General features: G+C 54.9%; 3 protein-coding genes across 3 annotated transcripts; 1 reads left to right on the plus strand and 2 right to left on the minus strand.

The window, feature by feature from the left end:
* Positions 1-1,303: 1,303 nt before the first annotated feature.
* On the minus strand, positions 1,304-2,881 carry CYP3 (Peptidyl-prolyl cis-trans isomerase H; the record flags this gene model as incomplete). Its single annotated transcript, XM_036642676.1, has 5 exons — positions 1,304-1,504; positions 1,662-1,799; positions 1,889-2,034; positions 2,481-2,506; positions 2,844-2,881. The coding sequence occupies 5 exons, from the start codon at positions 2,879-2,881 to the stop codon at positions 1,304-1,306; spliced, it is 549 nt and encodes a 182-aa protein (XP_036492340.1).
* Positions 2,882-3,582: 701 nt separating this feature from the next.
* On the minus strand, positions 3,583-5,152 carry LAE1-5 (Secondary metabolism regulator LAE1; the record flags this gene model as incomplete). The annotated part of the gene is made up of 8 exons (XM_036642677.1): positions 3,583-3,643; positions 3,702-4,121; positions 4,176-4,313; positions 4,366-4,403; positions 4,458-4,612; positions 4,661-4,847; positions 4,920-4,949; positions 5,006-5,152. 8 exons carry the CDS (start codon positions 5,150-5,152, stop codon positions 3,583-3,585), a joined length of 1,176 nt encoding a protein of 391 aa, XP_036492327.1.
* An 8,635-nt stretch (positions 5,153-13,787) lies between these two features.
* Positions 13,788-15,269, plus strand: RNF13 (E3 ubiquitin-protein ligase RNF13; the record flags this gene model as incomplete). The annotated part of the gene is made up of 2 exons (XM_036642678.1): positions 13,788-14,080; positions 14,141-15,269. The coding sequence occupies 2 exons, from the start codon at positions 13,788-13,790 to the stop codon at positions 15,267-15,269; spliced, it is 1,422 nt and encodes a 473-aa protein (XP_036492326.1).
* Position 15,270: the final 1 nt, after the last annotated feature.

The raw sequence follows: 15,270 nt of genomic DNA on the forward strand, positions 1-15,270 counted from the left end.
TCTTTCAACCCCCCTCTCCGGATTCACGGTTACGGAATTGGACAACAGTCATGAGGTCAACGGAGTATGAAGGGCATTTGAATTTTACAGGATACACCCCAGGCGGAATGGGGTGGGGACGGAAAAGGGTTCGGGTTTTTTCATCACAATTGGAGGGGCATACAAACGGTACTGGCATGTGCTGGGGCGTTCAAAGGGGGATTGACCTTTTCGGATGATACCACCTCTCTCTTTCCTTTTTTTTTTCTTTACTTTTCAGGTCCCTGTTCAAGGATTCTATCATGTTTCTGGTCATATGGGTCTCCCACGAGGCCTCATCTTTTCTTGTTTTCTAGATCCTTTCCAGATTTGGGTGTCCCCCTTCCAGGTTGTGTGGCTCGACGCGACACTTAAGGGACGTGGGATGAAACTTGGAGGATGGCTTCGGATGCACGGGGGACTCATGGATGGAAGCCAGTACACTGGGCTAGATGCTCCAGTAGGTAGTCAAATGGAATCAAGTACAATCACTTCTTTGTTGCCTCGTGACACGTCAAGGTTACCGTGACTAACATATCAGTGATGACGAACCGTGACTCAATCCTCTCGCAGCTGGACCTCAATGGGATACAGTAATGTAAGCGCCCAGGGAGTTGAAGTGAGCTTGACCTTGGCCTCTTTGACATGATCCAAGCTGACTGCGTGCTTTCCAAGCTCACACCTGAATGAACCCAGGAGTTGGATCCATGGAGATGGGATGACTCAAAGCTGACATCAATGCGAAATGGGCCAAGGTTTGGATGACAATACTCTCTCAACGGGACTTGTTTGCTTGGATGGTTGGCTGATGGCCATGGCTTGAGCTCGCAGAGCAATATTATCCCACGCAACATCAAGGACTTGGACGAATCCGCGAGCGCTGATTGCTTGCCTCCATGACGACGAAGACAAAAAGTTGTACCTGGGAGCGTGTTTTTGCTCCGTGGAAAGTTGGATGCTATCTAGGCTTGTCTAGCTTCTCAGCTCTAGGACGGAGAGAACCATCACGTCGGCAACGGCGCGAAAACGATTATCATGTTTTGTCATCAGACGACTACCGCGGCTCTTTTAGTAATTCCAGTCCAGGAATAATACATGGTGGGAGGTCTAGAAAAGCTCCAATGGATCTGAAACCAGCCTTGGGCTCCCACTAAGCCGGGATGATGGGGTTGGGCATATCCCTGGGAAACATGTGACTCCAGTCGATTGCTTCCTCCCCCGAGGCGTCCCTAACAGCCCGTAGGTCGTCTCGACTCCTGCAAAACCCGTTCGTTCTCTGCAAGGCTTACATCTCGCCGCACTGGGCGATGACCACATCCTGGTTGGGCTGGTCCTTGCCGCGGTAGCCCGTCTTGGTGGCTTCCATCATCTTGACGACATCCATGCCGTCGACGACCTTGCCGAAGACGACGTGCTTGTTGTCGAGGAACGGCGTCGGGACGGTGGTGATGAAGAACTGGGAGCCGTTGGTGTTGGGGCCGGCGTTCTGGATTTCGGTGTTAGTGAAACTTGGTCGCGAGAAGCCATCGCCGCAAACCCCCCCAGGCTGAGACAGAATAGACGGGGCGAAAATCAGGAAAAGTTAGGTAGAGAAGAGAAACATGAGAAAATCACGCCATAGGAGGCCGCATGGGGGAACTTACCGCCATGGAAAGCAGACCGGGTTGGTCGTGCTTCAGGTTGAAGTTCTCGTCAGCGAACTTGGTCGTGCCGTAGATGCATGTGCTCCCCGTCCCGTCGCCGTTCAGGAAATCGCCGCCCTGGCACATGAATCCCTGGATCTACACGTCATGAACCCATTAGCACCTCTGTATTCCCAAACTTCATCGCGCTTCTGTTTCGACATGCACGACTGCGGGGAGTAACTGACTATACGGTGGAACTTGGAGCCCTTGTAGCCCTGCGGCCGGCCCTGGGCGTTCTTGGACTCGCCGGTGCAGAACTGGCGGAAGTTCTCAGCCGTCTTTGGCACAACATCGTTGAAGAGCTCGAACGTGATGCGGCCCAAGGGCTCACCTACACAGCACAAAACGTCAGCGAACACCGCCGGGAAACATGTGCCCGCAGGCTCGGGATGACCGGGGTCGGGAGGGAAGAAAAGAGGAGCGGGCGCCGGAGACTGGAAAGTCAAAAAGAGCCAAGCCGGGGCTGAGAATGTCAACGCCACGATCTCGTCGGCGATGACAGCAGTCAAGATAAGAAGGAACCCTCCCCTGTCGAACCGCCTGATCGGTGGCAGCGGGTAGTGCATGCAGCACAGAACCTTCGAGCCCAGGCCGTCCGTCTCGGCGGGTTGTCCACGTGCCCGAGATGTGCGAATGGCTTTCTGACTTCACGACTTCCAAGACATAGTGTCTGGCCGACGGGTTCACCAGTCCGTCCGGCGCCGAGCCCGTTTCCCCTCCTTCGCGTCCCCGCACCGCCGAGCTGGTGGTCCTCAATGAGGCAAGGCCTTCACATACCGCCAAGCGTGATATCAAAAAACACCCTGTTGACGCGATGTGTTAGTCTTTTGGGTGCTGCCGAGGCGTGGGCGCGCGATAATAATGGGCAAGGTCGGGGTAAACTCAAGACCCTTCTTTTTCGCTTCCCCGCCTTTGGAGGTTGGGGTACGTTGGACGCGTGGAGCTCAGCCACCGCGATACCTGCAGCCCATGCTTGCGCTGGACGAGCAGTCCCCGGTTGTGGAAGTGGTGGTGAGAGTGAGAGCAAGAGTGAGATAAGGCAGGTGTGCGGCGGAGCTCATTGCAGCCAAGGGGAGTTGCAAGCCAAATCTTGCGGGGGGTAACAGCAAAAGCAGTCGAGAGAGCGTTTGAATGACTTACAGCGGGTTGCCGGATTCCGGGAGCTTTGTGGGAGGCATGGCTGGTAGAGTCGGCCGCGCGATACGTGCGTGTGTGAGTGTACCTGCGGGTGGGTTGAGCCAGAGAAATCAAATGGCGCTTCTTCTCCTGCTGCTGCTGCCTCCGTGGTCCTGGTGGTCTGGTCGATTTCCGAGCACCCGGGAATGGGGCTGTGTTCGGAACTGGTGGAAAGGCGGTCGAGAACTCGCCTGAATTTGAGTTGGTTGGAAAAACGATTCGTTGGCTGGTGAGAAGTGGGAACAGAGTTGTGAGGGGGACCTTGGAGGGGACTGGAGCCGAGTTGTCGGAACGGCTGGTAAAGAGTGGGTACCTCTTCCGCCGGGGCACAGCCGTTTGCATGCCCGGGCGGAGGTGCGGTGAGTACTCAGTATGACCTGCCCAAATGGGTCAATCTTTTGGCGTTTGGCATTCCCTCAAAGAAATGCCTCAACTAGGTGCCGAGGCTTTCAAAGATCGTCTCCATTCAACGTTGGCGTATTCGAAAGGTCTCATGGTAGGTGCGTGCCAGTTTGGACAGTCCTCATGTAAGTCACACCCGGTCTTGTCGCAGGACGTTCAGACGCGAGGCCCATCTTGATGCTTAATACAGCAATGCCACTTTCCAAAGCCAAATCACCGTGTATTACTTGTTACTACCCAAAATGATACTGGTCAAGTGAAAGACCCGATAACCTCATATCCTCGACATAAACGCATCCATTCATGCAACCGGGGGCTGGCTGTCCCCGGTTCTCAATGGCTTCCGTCCGTAGATCGACCAGCTAGCAATGTCAGAAACGCTTTCACGGCAGGGGGGCCAGGGGCCTGCGGGAGTCTTACACATTGAAATAAGCGTGGATGCGTGTGTCGTTAAGCTCTTTTCGAGCCTCCATCGCAATTATGTGAACCTCTGCTTTGGACATATCCAAAGCTCGCGTCAACGGAGCCATGAGAAGTCCATCCAGATTAGGCGAAAGATTCTCGTTGTTCCATGCTCCTAGGTTCTTGTGCTTCTTGTCCTGGGGCCAAGAGTTCGTCGGCCATTTAAACCGTTTCACGTTAACGTCTTCGAACCCGATCTCTGTGAGCATGCTCTCAAAGTGGCTGACGTCTTCAAATGGGGACCCGAGCTTTTCTAGCGCCTCAAAGCAGAGAGAAAAAGCCCGCATAAGTTTGCTGTCCTTCGGGATGGTGTCATCGTCTGTTTTTGGGAAGAAGTCGATATCGTTCAGCTCAAGATATCCTCCGGGAGTGAGATTACTGATAGCAGAGAGATTAGTGGTCAGAAGAAGTACCAAACCCGAGGAAACTTACTCGAAGCAACTCTGGATGAACTTTCTCCAATCACGAATGCTACCCTTCATCATCCGGCTGTGGATATACTCAAAGGGCTCATTGAAAGTCCACGGCTCCTCGATGTCGTCGATCTCGAAACGAACATTAGAGGGGACACTAAAGCCGCAGTCAGCAAGCTAATCGCAGAGGAACCCCTTGGGGTTCTTACAACTCGGGCTGAGAAGGAGACAAGTCAACGCCAATGACCTATATCAGACTATTAGTGTTGTTTGCATTGGAGGTGCCGTGGGATTCATTCACCTCGGCATCGGTGTGGTCCTCCCCGAATTCGATCGCCCACATGCCAGTGCCGGTGCCGGCATCCAAGACACGTCCGACTTTCGAGTTCTTTTCATTGGGCGGCGCAGTTCCCAGGGCATAGTCAAAAGTCTGAAGGTAGAGATTGTGTACAAGGTCTGCCGCGTTGTAAGCGATGAGCCTGATACCCTACCAAAAAACCATACCGAGTCTGTCCAGCTCTGTGTCATCATTAGGTGCCCAGTACTCTGCTTGAATCAGCCTTTGCTCGATCTCGTAGGGCTCGGATGTGCGCATACTCCCGTCCTTGTATCTGTGGTAAGTCCTTCCATTCTCCAGCCTGGACTCAAATATCGATTCTGCGACGGTTGAGGTAGAGCGCGCGACACTGCCCTGAAAGCCACGATATTAACATCTGCTCGCAAAAGGACTGTCCACTTTGGACCGGATTTCTCGGCCACTCACACCATTCAGCGATACGTTGTCGTCCGCATCCTACAACGAACGTGTCAGTGTGTGCGCACGTCACGACCGATTCAGGAACATCTCACCTCTTCAGCCGCAATTGCGGCCGCCGCAGCGACATCGCCCTCATTCGCACCGGCCGCGGTCGTCTCGGCGGCAGCTCCCTGACCGGGCTCCTGGGGTCGCTCAGTTCCCGTGGGTGCGGCGGCAGTGGGGCTGTTGTTGTCGGACATTTTTCTTCCCAGGCGCGAGTGATGGCGCCCCGATTTAAAACTGGTCGGCAAAGTGAACACAAGAGTCGCTCGACACTGATCTCGCTTGTGACAATATACGCGTATGTGCGCTCGAGGGCAGGAGAAATTCAAATGTTGCAAGGCCGAGATTTCGACCTGGGAGATCTTGGGTATTGAGTAACGTCGCCCTACCCCTCTTCTCGGCTGGAGACGAATTATCCATGTTTGCCCACTTCCAGATTCTACACGTATCTGCGACGAAACCCTGGTAAATGGGGAGCATTTACCAGAAGCGGCAGCTGGCGTGCGGCACAGCAATTAACGGGCCTGTGACATTGATTCATCCATGGCGGTGTGGTTTTTCTTATCATACGTACCATAATCTTGCCATCGCTTTTTCATTAAATCTGACGTGTTGAATGCCCAGTATGGATCGCAATATCACCATCGTATATCTCGGGTCTGTCTACCACATTTTGGCGATTGGCATTCCCCACAAGCCCAACGCCAGCCGCTGGCTCTGCCAACGTTCGCTCATAACCTGTCGCCTGCCACAACCAAATCACATACGACCATATCCATCGGAGAATTCGGGATCCCGTCCGCTCTCCCAGAGACAAGCCGATGAGAGCCGGAGTAGTAGTCGGGTCGGTGACGACCGGCGAATGCCTGGTGTTGTATGTCTTTTTGGCAGTTTTGTTGGCTTGAGGCTGGTATCCGTTCTCAAACACGGCGGCCATTTGGGGATAGGACAAGCACCATCTAGCCGGATAGTGAGTTTAGTTATGGCCCTTTGAATGCTTGTAATGCTTGTATAAACTCGACATACGTTTTCGTCGTGGTTGTCGAATGTACGCGCGAGCCCGGTGACTAGACACGAATCCCCCATGATAATTGTACACAACTTCGTGTTTGCCTGGGTAGGCGCGGGTTGACAGTTCAAAGTACATACAGTTTCGGTGTTTAATTAGCAAACAATGAAGTAGGTCTAAGACTGGTTGATAGCTGTCATTCCTCGGTCTCGTTGCTGGAACACATGCCATTTGGAGAACGAGTTCTCAACTCGCCAAGTTCTGGATCGCGGAGTAGTATCAGTCGAAGCGAAGCCGGCTCTCGTCTCCAGTTGCCGCTCTGCAACCTGACTAGAACTGCATGCCGCAGTCTGTCTATACACAGTCAATCCATTGCGCACAAGGCAGCCTACGTCGGATCATGCTTGACCCCCTTATACTCCCGAATGGGCCGTATAAGTCGCAAAGAGCTCGTCTGAGTTCAACGCCAGTAGCTTGCGACCACTCGAAATTACGATCGAGGCGTCCAGAGACCCCCGGGGCGAGGGTGTCGTTGCCAACTTCAGGGGGCATGATGACCGAATATATCTGAAATCCAACAATACAGAAGAGACTAAGGATCGACGGGGCCCCATCCGGCGCAGCTCGCGGAAGGGTCCTCTTCCGTCGGGCCTCCCTAGCACGGGACACCCTCCGTTCCGGAGCCGGCCGCGTCCGCGCAGGCCACCTCAATAACTATGACACTTGACAGGAATGCTTGGCCCTTCCGGACTCGAGTAATTGAACAGCACTGACCCCCAGATAACCCGAGTAAAAAAACCATCTTCTCTGATGTCGGAGGGTCCCCCATGACTTTGAACCCAAGGGAGGGCCGCCGTTGTACATAAGCTTCTTCACCTGAAAAAAGCTTGGTGTCGCAGTTGAAACAATAGATCAGCCACACGAGCTAGACGTGCATGTCTGCAGCTCGTGTCTTTCGCAGACAAACCCAAAGTCTGTCTGGGCAGATTTTAAATTGCACGACACAGGCTAAGAGATTCTCGCGAACGAACTTCTGATCCCAGGGGCCTCCCTCCCTGCGGACCATGAAGACTTTCCGTAAATAAGCCCTGCGAGGTCTTCCCGCTCTTCTCAGACACGTTATTGGCAAGGATGCCACATAGGAAGCAAGTAATACGCAGTCTCGCGTGCCAGTCGCCCCACGCGGAGCATGGCCTTTTCCCGCCCCTCTTCCTTTCGTCGTAGCCGCCCATGAAGTATCTTTGCTGCCGCACTTCTCTCCGGACGCCCAGAAGCACAACCCTCCCGCGGCCTGTTTAACCGCTGGCCGGTGGGGAAAGGAACGCAAAGGAAGGAGACAGGCACGGAAGCGGAGGCCCAGGATTCGGACGCGTAACCGGACTTCGGGTTGATTGAATGACTGGCCCGCCCAGCCCTCGGCCAAGAGAGGCTGGGAACGGGGCCAAGAGGACCTCCTCATCGCTCCACACCTCCGTACCAACCATCGTCTCCGTCGTCGCACACGACCAGAGATGTGGACAAAAGAACTGCGCCATGTCGTGCACTCTGGAAGGACCGGAAAGAATTCTTGACCTGATTTCTCACATCAAAGTTCCTGAGTTGACAGCAGCAAGTGTCCCATTCTGACAACGAAACTAAACCGTCTTCGTCGGGCGGCGCGGAGTTCCAAAATCTGACCGTCCGGGCGTAGACCATCCTCGCCCTTTGCCGTGTTGCCCGCCGCCGCCGTTATCGCAGGGGCTTGCGCTGGGAAGCTTGATTCCAGCAAGTCCAGCCCGCTCCCCGGATGGCGCGGCGTCGAAGATCGACAGCACCAGCCAGGGTGTGCGGAGGGGACGAGGGGGGCCCGCAGTGTGCACAAAGGAGTTGGGGGTTCCATCGAAAATGATCTCATCCATTCCGGCCGACGACCAATTGGCTCATGGCAAGTCTTGAACCAGTCCAGTTCTTTTTTGCTGCAGACTGCAAGAGCAGCAAAACAACCCGTAATAATGGCACCGTGAGACCCCGTCGCCCTCACACGACCGGGGGTGCTGTTATGTTTCGAACGCGGTTCCCCCACATAACCCACGCATGGCCGGGTTGACAGGTCGCCTGCGCGCTCTCGCGCGCGCCAGTTGTATCCGTTTTGCGAAGTGATCACGGTTGCGTCAAGACAGAGTGCCGGCGGCGAGAAGGGCAAGACACGGCGAAGTCTGTTGGACGCCGGTGTTCGGCAGTGGGAGTAGCCAAGATCTGTGATTTGCGATTTTGGAGGTATGATTTGCAATTCGACATCGGGACATGTAGGTCGACCATGAATATTATCACAAATGGCCTGCATAGCCCCTCGCGCCAGTCGTGCCCCGCGAGAGACAACCAACACCACATATGATGGCATCTGCATTCCCCCGATGAACACGCGACGAAGGAGAAGCTCGGGAGTCTCCAGACGACTCGTGGCCTGACATCACTTTCTTCGGGATCGAAGCTTGGGTCGTATTATTTCAACCTTAGGAACTTGTGGGCAGAAAACGGGTTTTGTCTCTTTTTACCCGCAGCGCACGGGAATGGTCAGATGGTGTGCAAAAGATTAAGCTTGCGGGTGTCGGCATGTTGCGATAGCTGACCACGAGTTCCCGGCATTCCCGCTGAGAGACTCTGGTGTGTGTTGGGCTTCAGCCACTGAGATCTGGCGACGATCCCCTCCAACGACGATAAGAAGGTCGGGTGGTTTGTTTAAGGCGGTTCAGGGTCCACCAGCACCCGAAAGAACGCATGCTGCGGTGAGGATGATGATGGCATGATCCTGGCTGTTACAGGGTTCTTGTTAATAATCATCCAGCCTTCGCAACAATCCCTTTTTCCCTAGCATTTCGAGCTTGCTGCTTCAACGTATTTTCGGTGGGTCGCCTGCCAGCATGAGGATTTTGCATGACGAGTGGTTTGCCGAATCGACCACCACCCCAGCCGACGCGCCGAACTCTCAAAGCGTACGGGCGAGAAGAACAAACAAGTGCCGGTTGTGATGATGATTGGCACGGAGGCGCAGGTCTGGACAATGGCCATAGTCCCGAGAATAGGAGGCAAGGCCATACTAACTATGGCCGAATTAACGGGAGCCAAGCCGTTCTCGTCGCCGTCATCGACGGGGGATTGGTGGTGTGTGTCCGGAGTTTGCGGCACTCACCTTCGGTCAGCGTCATCTGTCGAATCAGCCTCCCTGGGCGCTGGCCATCAAATCCCCAGACGCACCGTGAAAAGACTAAATTCTCATACTGTCGGGCTGTTAGCGACGGATCAATCGGCTTCGCTTCCTTCACACGTATCTTACAAGTGACACCGGTTCCTACGTCTTCTTACAGTAGCTTGTTGCACGTCTGGAACCCTTCCAGTCGATGGAACGAACCACGTCTTTGAGCTATGGAAGCCAGCGCAGCGTTCTCTGCAAGCTATCTTCTCTCGACCGGTGAAAATTGGTAAAGCAAGGAGCGTTTTTTGGTTTTCAATTGCATTAGCTAGGCGCCCCCGGAGACTGCAGTGGTCCTGGCGTCGGCCAAGCTTTACTAAGAAGGCGTCTGGGCTCCTTACAGGGGGTTAGAAGGCTTGAGACGGACAACAGTGTCTTGAAGGGACTCGCCAGTGAGGTGAAAGAATTCGCCGTTTGACATCTGATAAGACGTTCGAGACACGCATGTGCTGCATTGCCAGCGTTGCGCTATTATGCTTTTCTTACGTCTGACACCTTTGGTCGGGCCTAAGGGACACTGACTGCCAAGACAACACTCGATTCCTCGACTAGGTGAGTGGCACTGATAAGTCAACGAAGAGGCGCCAGACGGAAGATGCAGATGCGCCTTTTGGGAGTGCCGACGGTAGGGCCCGAGGAGTTGAGGCGACACGTACAAAGGAGGATGCATTGACGGTGCCTGAATCAAGTGCGATACAGAGCACATCGCTGAAGATTACATCGTGGCGAAAAGCGTCGTCTTTGTCTGTGATGCTGAAACATTGGAAAACTTGGGGTGAAATCAGTTGCCCGTCGGTCTAAGCGTTCCGGTCACGACCATCTGAACTTCCCACTGGCTGCAGCGGTATACGACACGCGCGTTGTTCGTCATGGGCAGAAGTCAAGAGCTATTAATTGCTCTTGTAAGATTTGAGCTGACTGATCGTGCGTTAGATCGCAACACTGAGATGCAGGTTCAATATCGAACGTGTCTGAGGTGTTCAGATGCCTGCCTTCCATTGAGGCGCAATTCAGGACGTCGTATTCCGTGCGAGGCGGGGTGCGTTGTTTCTCCTTTTCGTATTGCGCGGATACGTGCGTGATGTAGGTACTCTTCTCCCGTTCATGCGGGAAGACGAGCCGCCATCCTGGGTTGGGTGAAGAAAGCGACAAGGGCCTCGAATTACCGTGTTGGCCTGGCCGGGCCGGGAGAGCCTAGTGTCGGCTCGCCGAAGCGCTGCCGACGAAGTAATCGAACCGACATGGTTTTCTTGAGATGGCTTACCGTCCTCCGCCGGGAAGCATGTCCTGGCTATTCGCCATGCGAGGCTTCTGAGTCTGACGGGTTTCCTGACAGTGTTTGACTCGACGGCAGTATTCTTGCGGAGCTTGTCCGACACGGAAATAATCCAGAGACACCGAGCTAAAGAATTGCTTTTGCTTGTGAAGACCGGGGCGCAGAGTCAAAACAAACTGCCACGGCTGGAAGAAGCAAAAAGAAAAAAAAAACGAAAGAAAGAAAATCAGTCTGATTAATCCAGGCCATGTTTGTAAGCTTCCTCCCTACGCAGAGAAGCCTGTGCCAGCCAGCAGGGGTTTCGTTGATGGCGGCGGAGGATGAGAGCAAGTCGCCAACGTGCCATTTTGATTCCAGGCCCTGCCTATCGTGATACTCCCTGGAAAGCGGTTCCATGCGGCATGATCTTCGGAAAGCAATCAGCGCGGCGTACACGCGGTGATTTTGGGCGGGCAAGTCGCGAATGACGAAACACCGAACCGTTCAGATTCTCGTTCGACGCACTAGACTCCAGCCGTTTTTCTTTCTGACGAACGCGCGCTAGGGTGTTGAAGTTGCTTCTTCACTTCTCGGACTGGATGCTACTGCATGGTGTCGCGGCCTCTTCCATCAGCCGCCGCAACCCCAACCTTTACCTCGTTCTTTGGGGTTTGGGGATCACCAAAGTGTCGGACTGGGGCGCCGGGGCGGTTGGCGGTGGGCGGTGACGGTAAGGACCAAGTTTGAGTGGCTGACTGCCGTGCTTAGGTCGGGGGCGAAGGCGGACGGCAAGGGCGAAGAACAAAGGCCTTTGTTCGAGTGAACACACAAATCTGTTTACCGCAATCTGTGGAATTCGATACTTGGCCACTGATTGAGATTGCAAGACGGAAATATGGAATGTGAATGCTCGGCCGTAGACTGGGCGGCGCGCGATGGCACGGATACCATATGCGGCCCATTATATCGGCATGGAAAGACCTCTCGGCCGGGGTGTAAATCGTGCGGGCGAACGTAGTTTTTGGAATCTCAGGCGCTCCGGGCGACGAAGCGCGTGCCCATTTCTCAGAAGCCCATGGCGGTGCGATGCAGGAACGCGTACCTTGATTGGGAGACTTTGTATCAAGTTGGCCCCTGGTGATATCTCCTCTGGGATAGGGGTCGTAACATGGAAACCCCTTGATTCCTGGCGGTATCAGCCTCTGAAGCGGGAATATGACGACAAAGGGAAAACGGTCAGCCCGAGAACGGTTGAAGAGCTAGAGTGCCTTGCTAGAGGTTTAAGGAGAAGGCAGGTGGAAAAAGGATGCAGTTGTGATGCCATTCAGAAGACGTTGAGATGTGAGATGGCCATGCAAAAAGTAGCATGGTGACAAGACCAGGCCAACCTTCCTTTCCAGCGAACAGGTGTTGGCTACCGCTAAGGCGTAGTATCGGTAGAAATAGCAGTCAGCTCGATGGTGAACCCCTGCTCTCAGCGGCTGCAAGGCCCTCCACTGCATTCTCAGTCCTGTTGTGTGGTTCCCCCGCCTCTCTCTCTTGGTTCCCCAGCCAAGGGCCCGATGCCTGCTGGAACTTGGAAGCAAGCTACCCACTCGACAACGTGAACACTTTAGCAGTCTTGATGCTAAGCTTGAAGGGGGATGGTGGCCTGCTCGAGAGCCCGTCCCACCACTCATAATGTGCCTAGCGTGCCGTTATCTTTCCCGAACAAGACTAGTTCGGCTATCCCGTGGACTGGAAAAGTGATTGACGGGGGCTTGGGTCCAAGTGCTTGACTTGCCTGACTGGCGCCCGGACTCTCTGGAGTTGAGCCCATGTCAGGTCGCTTGGGGTTTGAGAGAATTGTTGGTCGCTCAGTGTCTGTACTCACGCTGGAGAGGTCAGCTAATCAAATCAATAAGGCTGTTAAATCATCCAGACCACGGCATTGTGATTCGCAAATTGCAAATTGCAAATTGCAGGTCACAGCGGAAGGGAAGGGGAGAAGGGGACTTGCGACGTACTCTCTCGAGAGGCAGTGATACCGTCCGGTGTTCATGGCACCCTTCTCTGGCCTCAGCTCTCTCACACTCAGGCTCTCAGCTGTGGCAGGGTGCGCGGCAACAAGGTGCGAGAGGTGAGATGGGAGGTGCAAGCAACAAGCAGAGGTGGTGGTGGTACGTAGTGTAGTGGTGGTGCACTGGTGCGCAAATTGAAATGTTAATTGTTCAATTGTCTGAGGGATCGCAGTAGCACAGTGCAGCCAACACGGGTCGCCTTCAACCTCGCTCGCCCGGCCTGCATTTTGCGGGAAAGAGGCCCCAGGTCTCCACTCCTGCCTTCCCAGCTCCCCCTCCACCTCCTTGCAGCACCAGTCCAGTGCAGGCAATGCCCAGTCTCCTCTTCGCTCTTCCCCGTCATCTTCTTCCTTCTCATCCTCGACTCAGTAAGGAATTTAAGTATCTGTTACGATAGCGTGAAGACAACAACTGAATGCAATTCCCTCGTAGCCTTCCTCCCGCTTGGCCGAGAAGGCAAACGGAAGCCAGCCCCGGGGAAAAACACAACAAGAAACCAAAAAGAGCCCGCAGTGTGTTGGCTTGCTCTTTCCGGTCTAGGTGGTGTACCGGGGGGTGTCCCCCTCAGTGAAGGTGTGTGTGAGAGAGCGTGTGTGTGGTGTCTGGGTGTCCGGGGGGGTCCTTCCTGCTCCTCGCACTCACTCCCCTTGCCCGTCGGCGTCGCTCATCCCTCACACTCACGACGCTCTTTACCCGCCCGCCGCCTCGCATTCCCACTTTTATTTTTCCTACGTCGACCCGACCGGGGGGCTGTGTTACTGTCCTGTCCGTCAGAGAGTGAGCGTCCCACAGTACCGTTCCATACTTATCCCACTCCACCTGCACTCTCCCACTCTCCGCACTCTTCCCGCCTGCCTCTGTCAACTCTCAACCTCCCCCATCCGACTTTGAGTCGTGAGTTTTCTCTCGTTTCAATTTCCCTCTGCTCACCGCGACCGCTGTGCAACACGGCTTGAGTGGATTGGGATATCGACTCACTGCCATACCCTCTCCCCGAGGTTTTTTTCTTTTTTTTTTTTCCCTGCGACTTGCGTTGATTGCAGGCCGCATGCGATCGAGGGTTCAGGTCGACCATTTCCGTCACGAGACGCTGTTTTCGGATTCCGCGTTTCACCTCTAGGCTCTTGCCTTCCCGCAACAGTCAATCAATCAATTCATCGATGCCCTCGCCTTTCCTCCGACCGTGATTATTTTCCGACATCACCATCCGCTGGTGTGCGAGCGCTCTTCTTGACGACTCCGCCTCTCGATTTCGAACCGATCAATTTTATCCGTCATCATGGCAGTCATCAATCAAGTCCTTGTCGAGGTCTCGCGCTTTGTAGTGCGGCAGGCAGTATCGTCGGACACCCCGACTTCTATCCTCCCGTCATCTGCAGCCTCCTCTGCCGCACCCTCGACGACCTCACTCGATCCCTCTTCCATCACCCCGACTACATCAAGTGACCCTCAGTCAACAACCCCCGCTGGCGGCAATGGAGGAAACGGAGGGGGAGGTGGCGGTGGCTCCACGAGCTCGCCTCTACTCTTCTTCGTGGCTCTCGGTTTCGGCGTTGTATTCACTAACCTCTGGTGAGCCCTATGCTCCTTTGGCTTCCTACCGGGGTCATCAGTATCTAACATCTGCTTCAGGATTATCGTTGGTGTCAAGTACTGCTTCCGCTACAACGCTCGCAACCGCGCCATGCGTCTGAACGAGGATGGAGAGCCCATTAATCTGGAGAACATGCCTCGCCCGCACCGTCGCCGCCGTGAGAAGAAGTTAATGACGATGGATGAGGTGAACGACAAGTTTCCCATGATGAAGTACAAGGCATGGGTTTCCGAACGTGCCAGAGAGGGTCTACCTACGGCCGGCGGCGTCTCCGCCCCGCCGAGTCGCGCAAACAGTTTGCGTTCCGTCGATGGCATTGTTCCCGAGTTGCCCTCAAAGGAGAGGGATTCGACCGAGGAACGCCCTGCCACCAGTACCGGTAACAAGGCAACCACGTCCGAGAAGCAATCTGAGGATGCGGCCAAAAAGGAAGGCGATAACTCGACCGCGACTGCTGACGCTACTGGTGCCCCTGTGCAGTCTCCGACTTCTGCTACTCCTCTCCAGCGTGTCCATAGTGAGGATGACGAGGAGGACGATGAGCACATCAACGCTGCTCTGCCTCCTGAACTGATGGCCACGAGCGGTGATACTTGTGCCATTTGTATCGACACATTGGAGGACGATGATGACATCCGTGGACTTACTTGCGGTCACGCTTTCCATGCTGTCTGCGTCGACCCCTGGCTCACAAGCCGCCGTGCCTGCTGCCCTCTTTGCAAGGCCGATTACTACACCCCGAAGCCTCGTCCTGCTCCCGAGGGTGACGCCAACGCTAACGGCGACATGGCACGCACCGCATCTCGCACGAACATGCCTAATGCTCCTCCTGCCGCCTGGTATAACCTCAGCGGCTCGCGCCTGGGATTTGGTGGTCGCAACAGAGGCAATCGCCAGAACAATGACCGCGCCAACCGCCGTCGACGTGCTCGCCAGCAGACTGCGACGAATCCCAGTCCTAACCCTCCTCAGTCACCCCCAGTGGCAGAGAACCAAGAATCCCGCGGCCTGCTCTCCAGCTTCCGCATGCCCGCATTCCGCAATCCTCTCAGACGAGGGGATCAGCAGCAGGGCGGCTCTCCCACCGCGTCTGGTGCGAACGTTACCCCGTCTCAGCTCGAAGCTGGTACTCAAAATGCTACCGCCACGACTACGGACGCGCGGTGAT

Source organism: Colletotrichum siamense (assembly GCF_013390195.1).
Source record: "Colletotrichum siamense strain Cg363 chromosome Unknown KSG_Cg363_contig07, whole genome shotgun sequence".
Lineage (NCBI taxonomy): Eukaryota > Fungi > Ascomycota > Sordariomycetes > Glomerellales > Glomerellaceae > Colletotrichum > Colletotrichum siamense.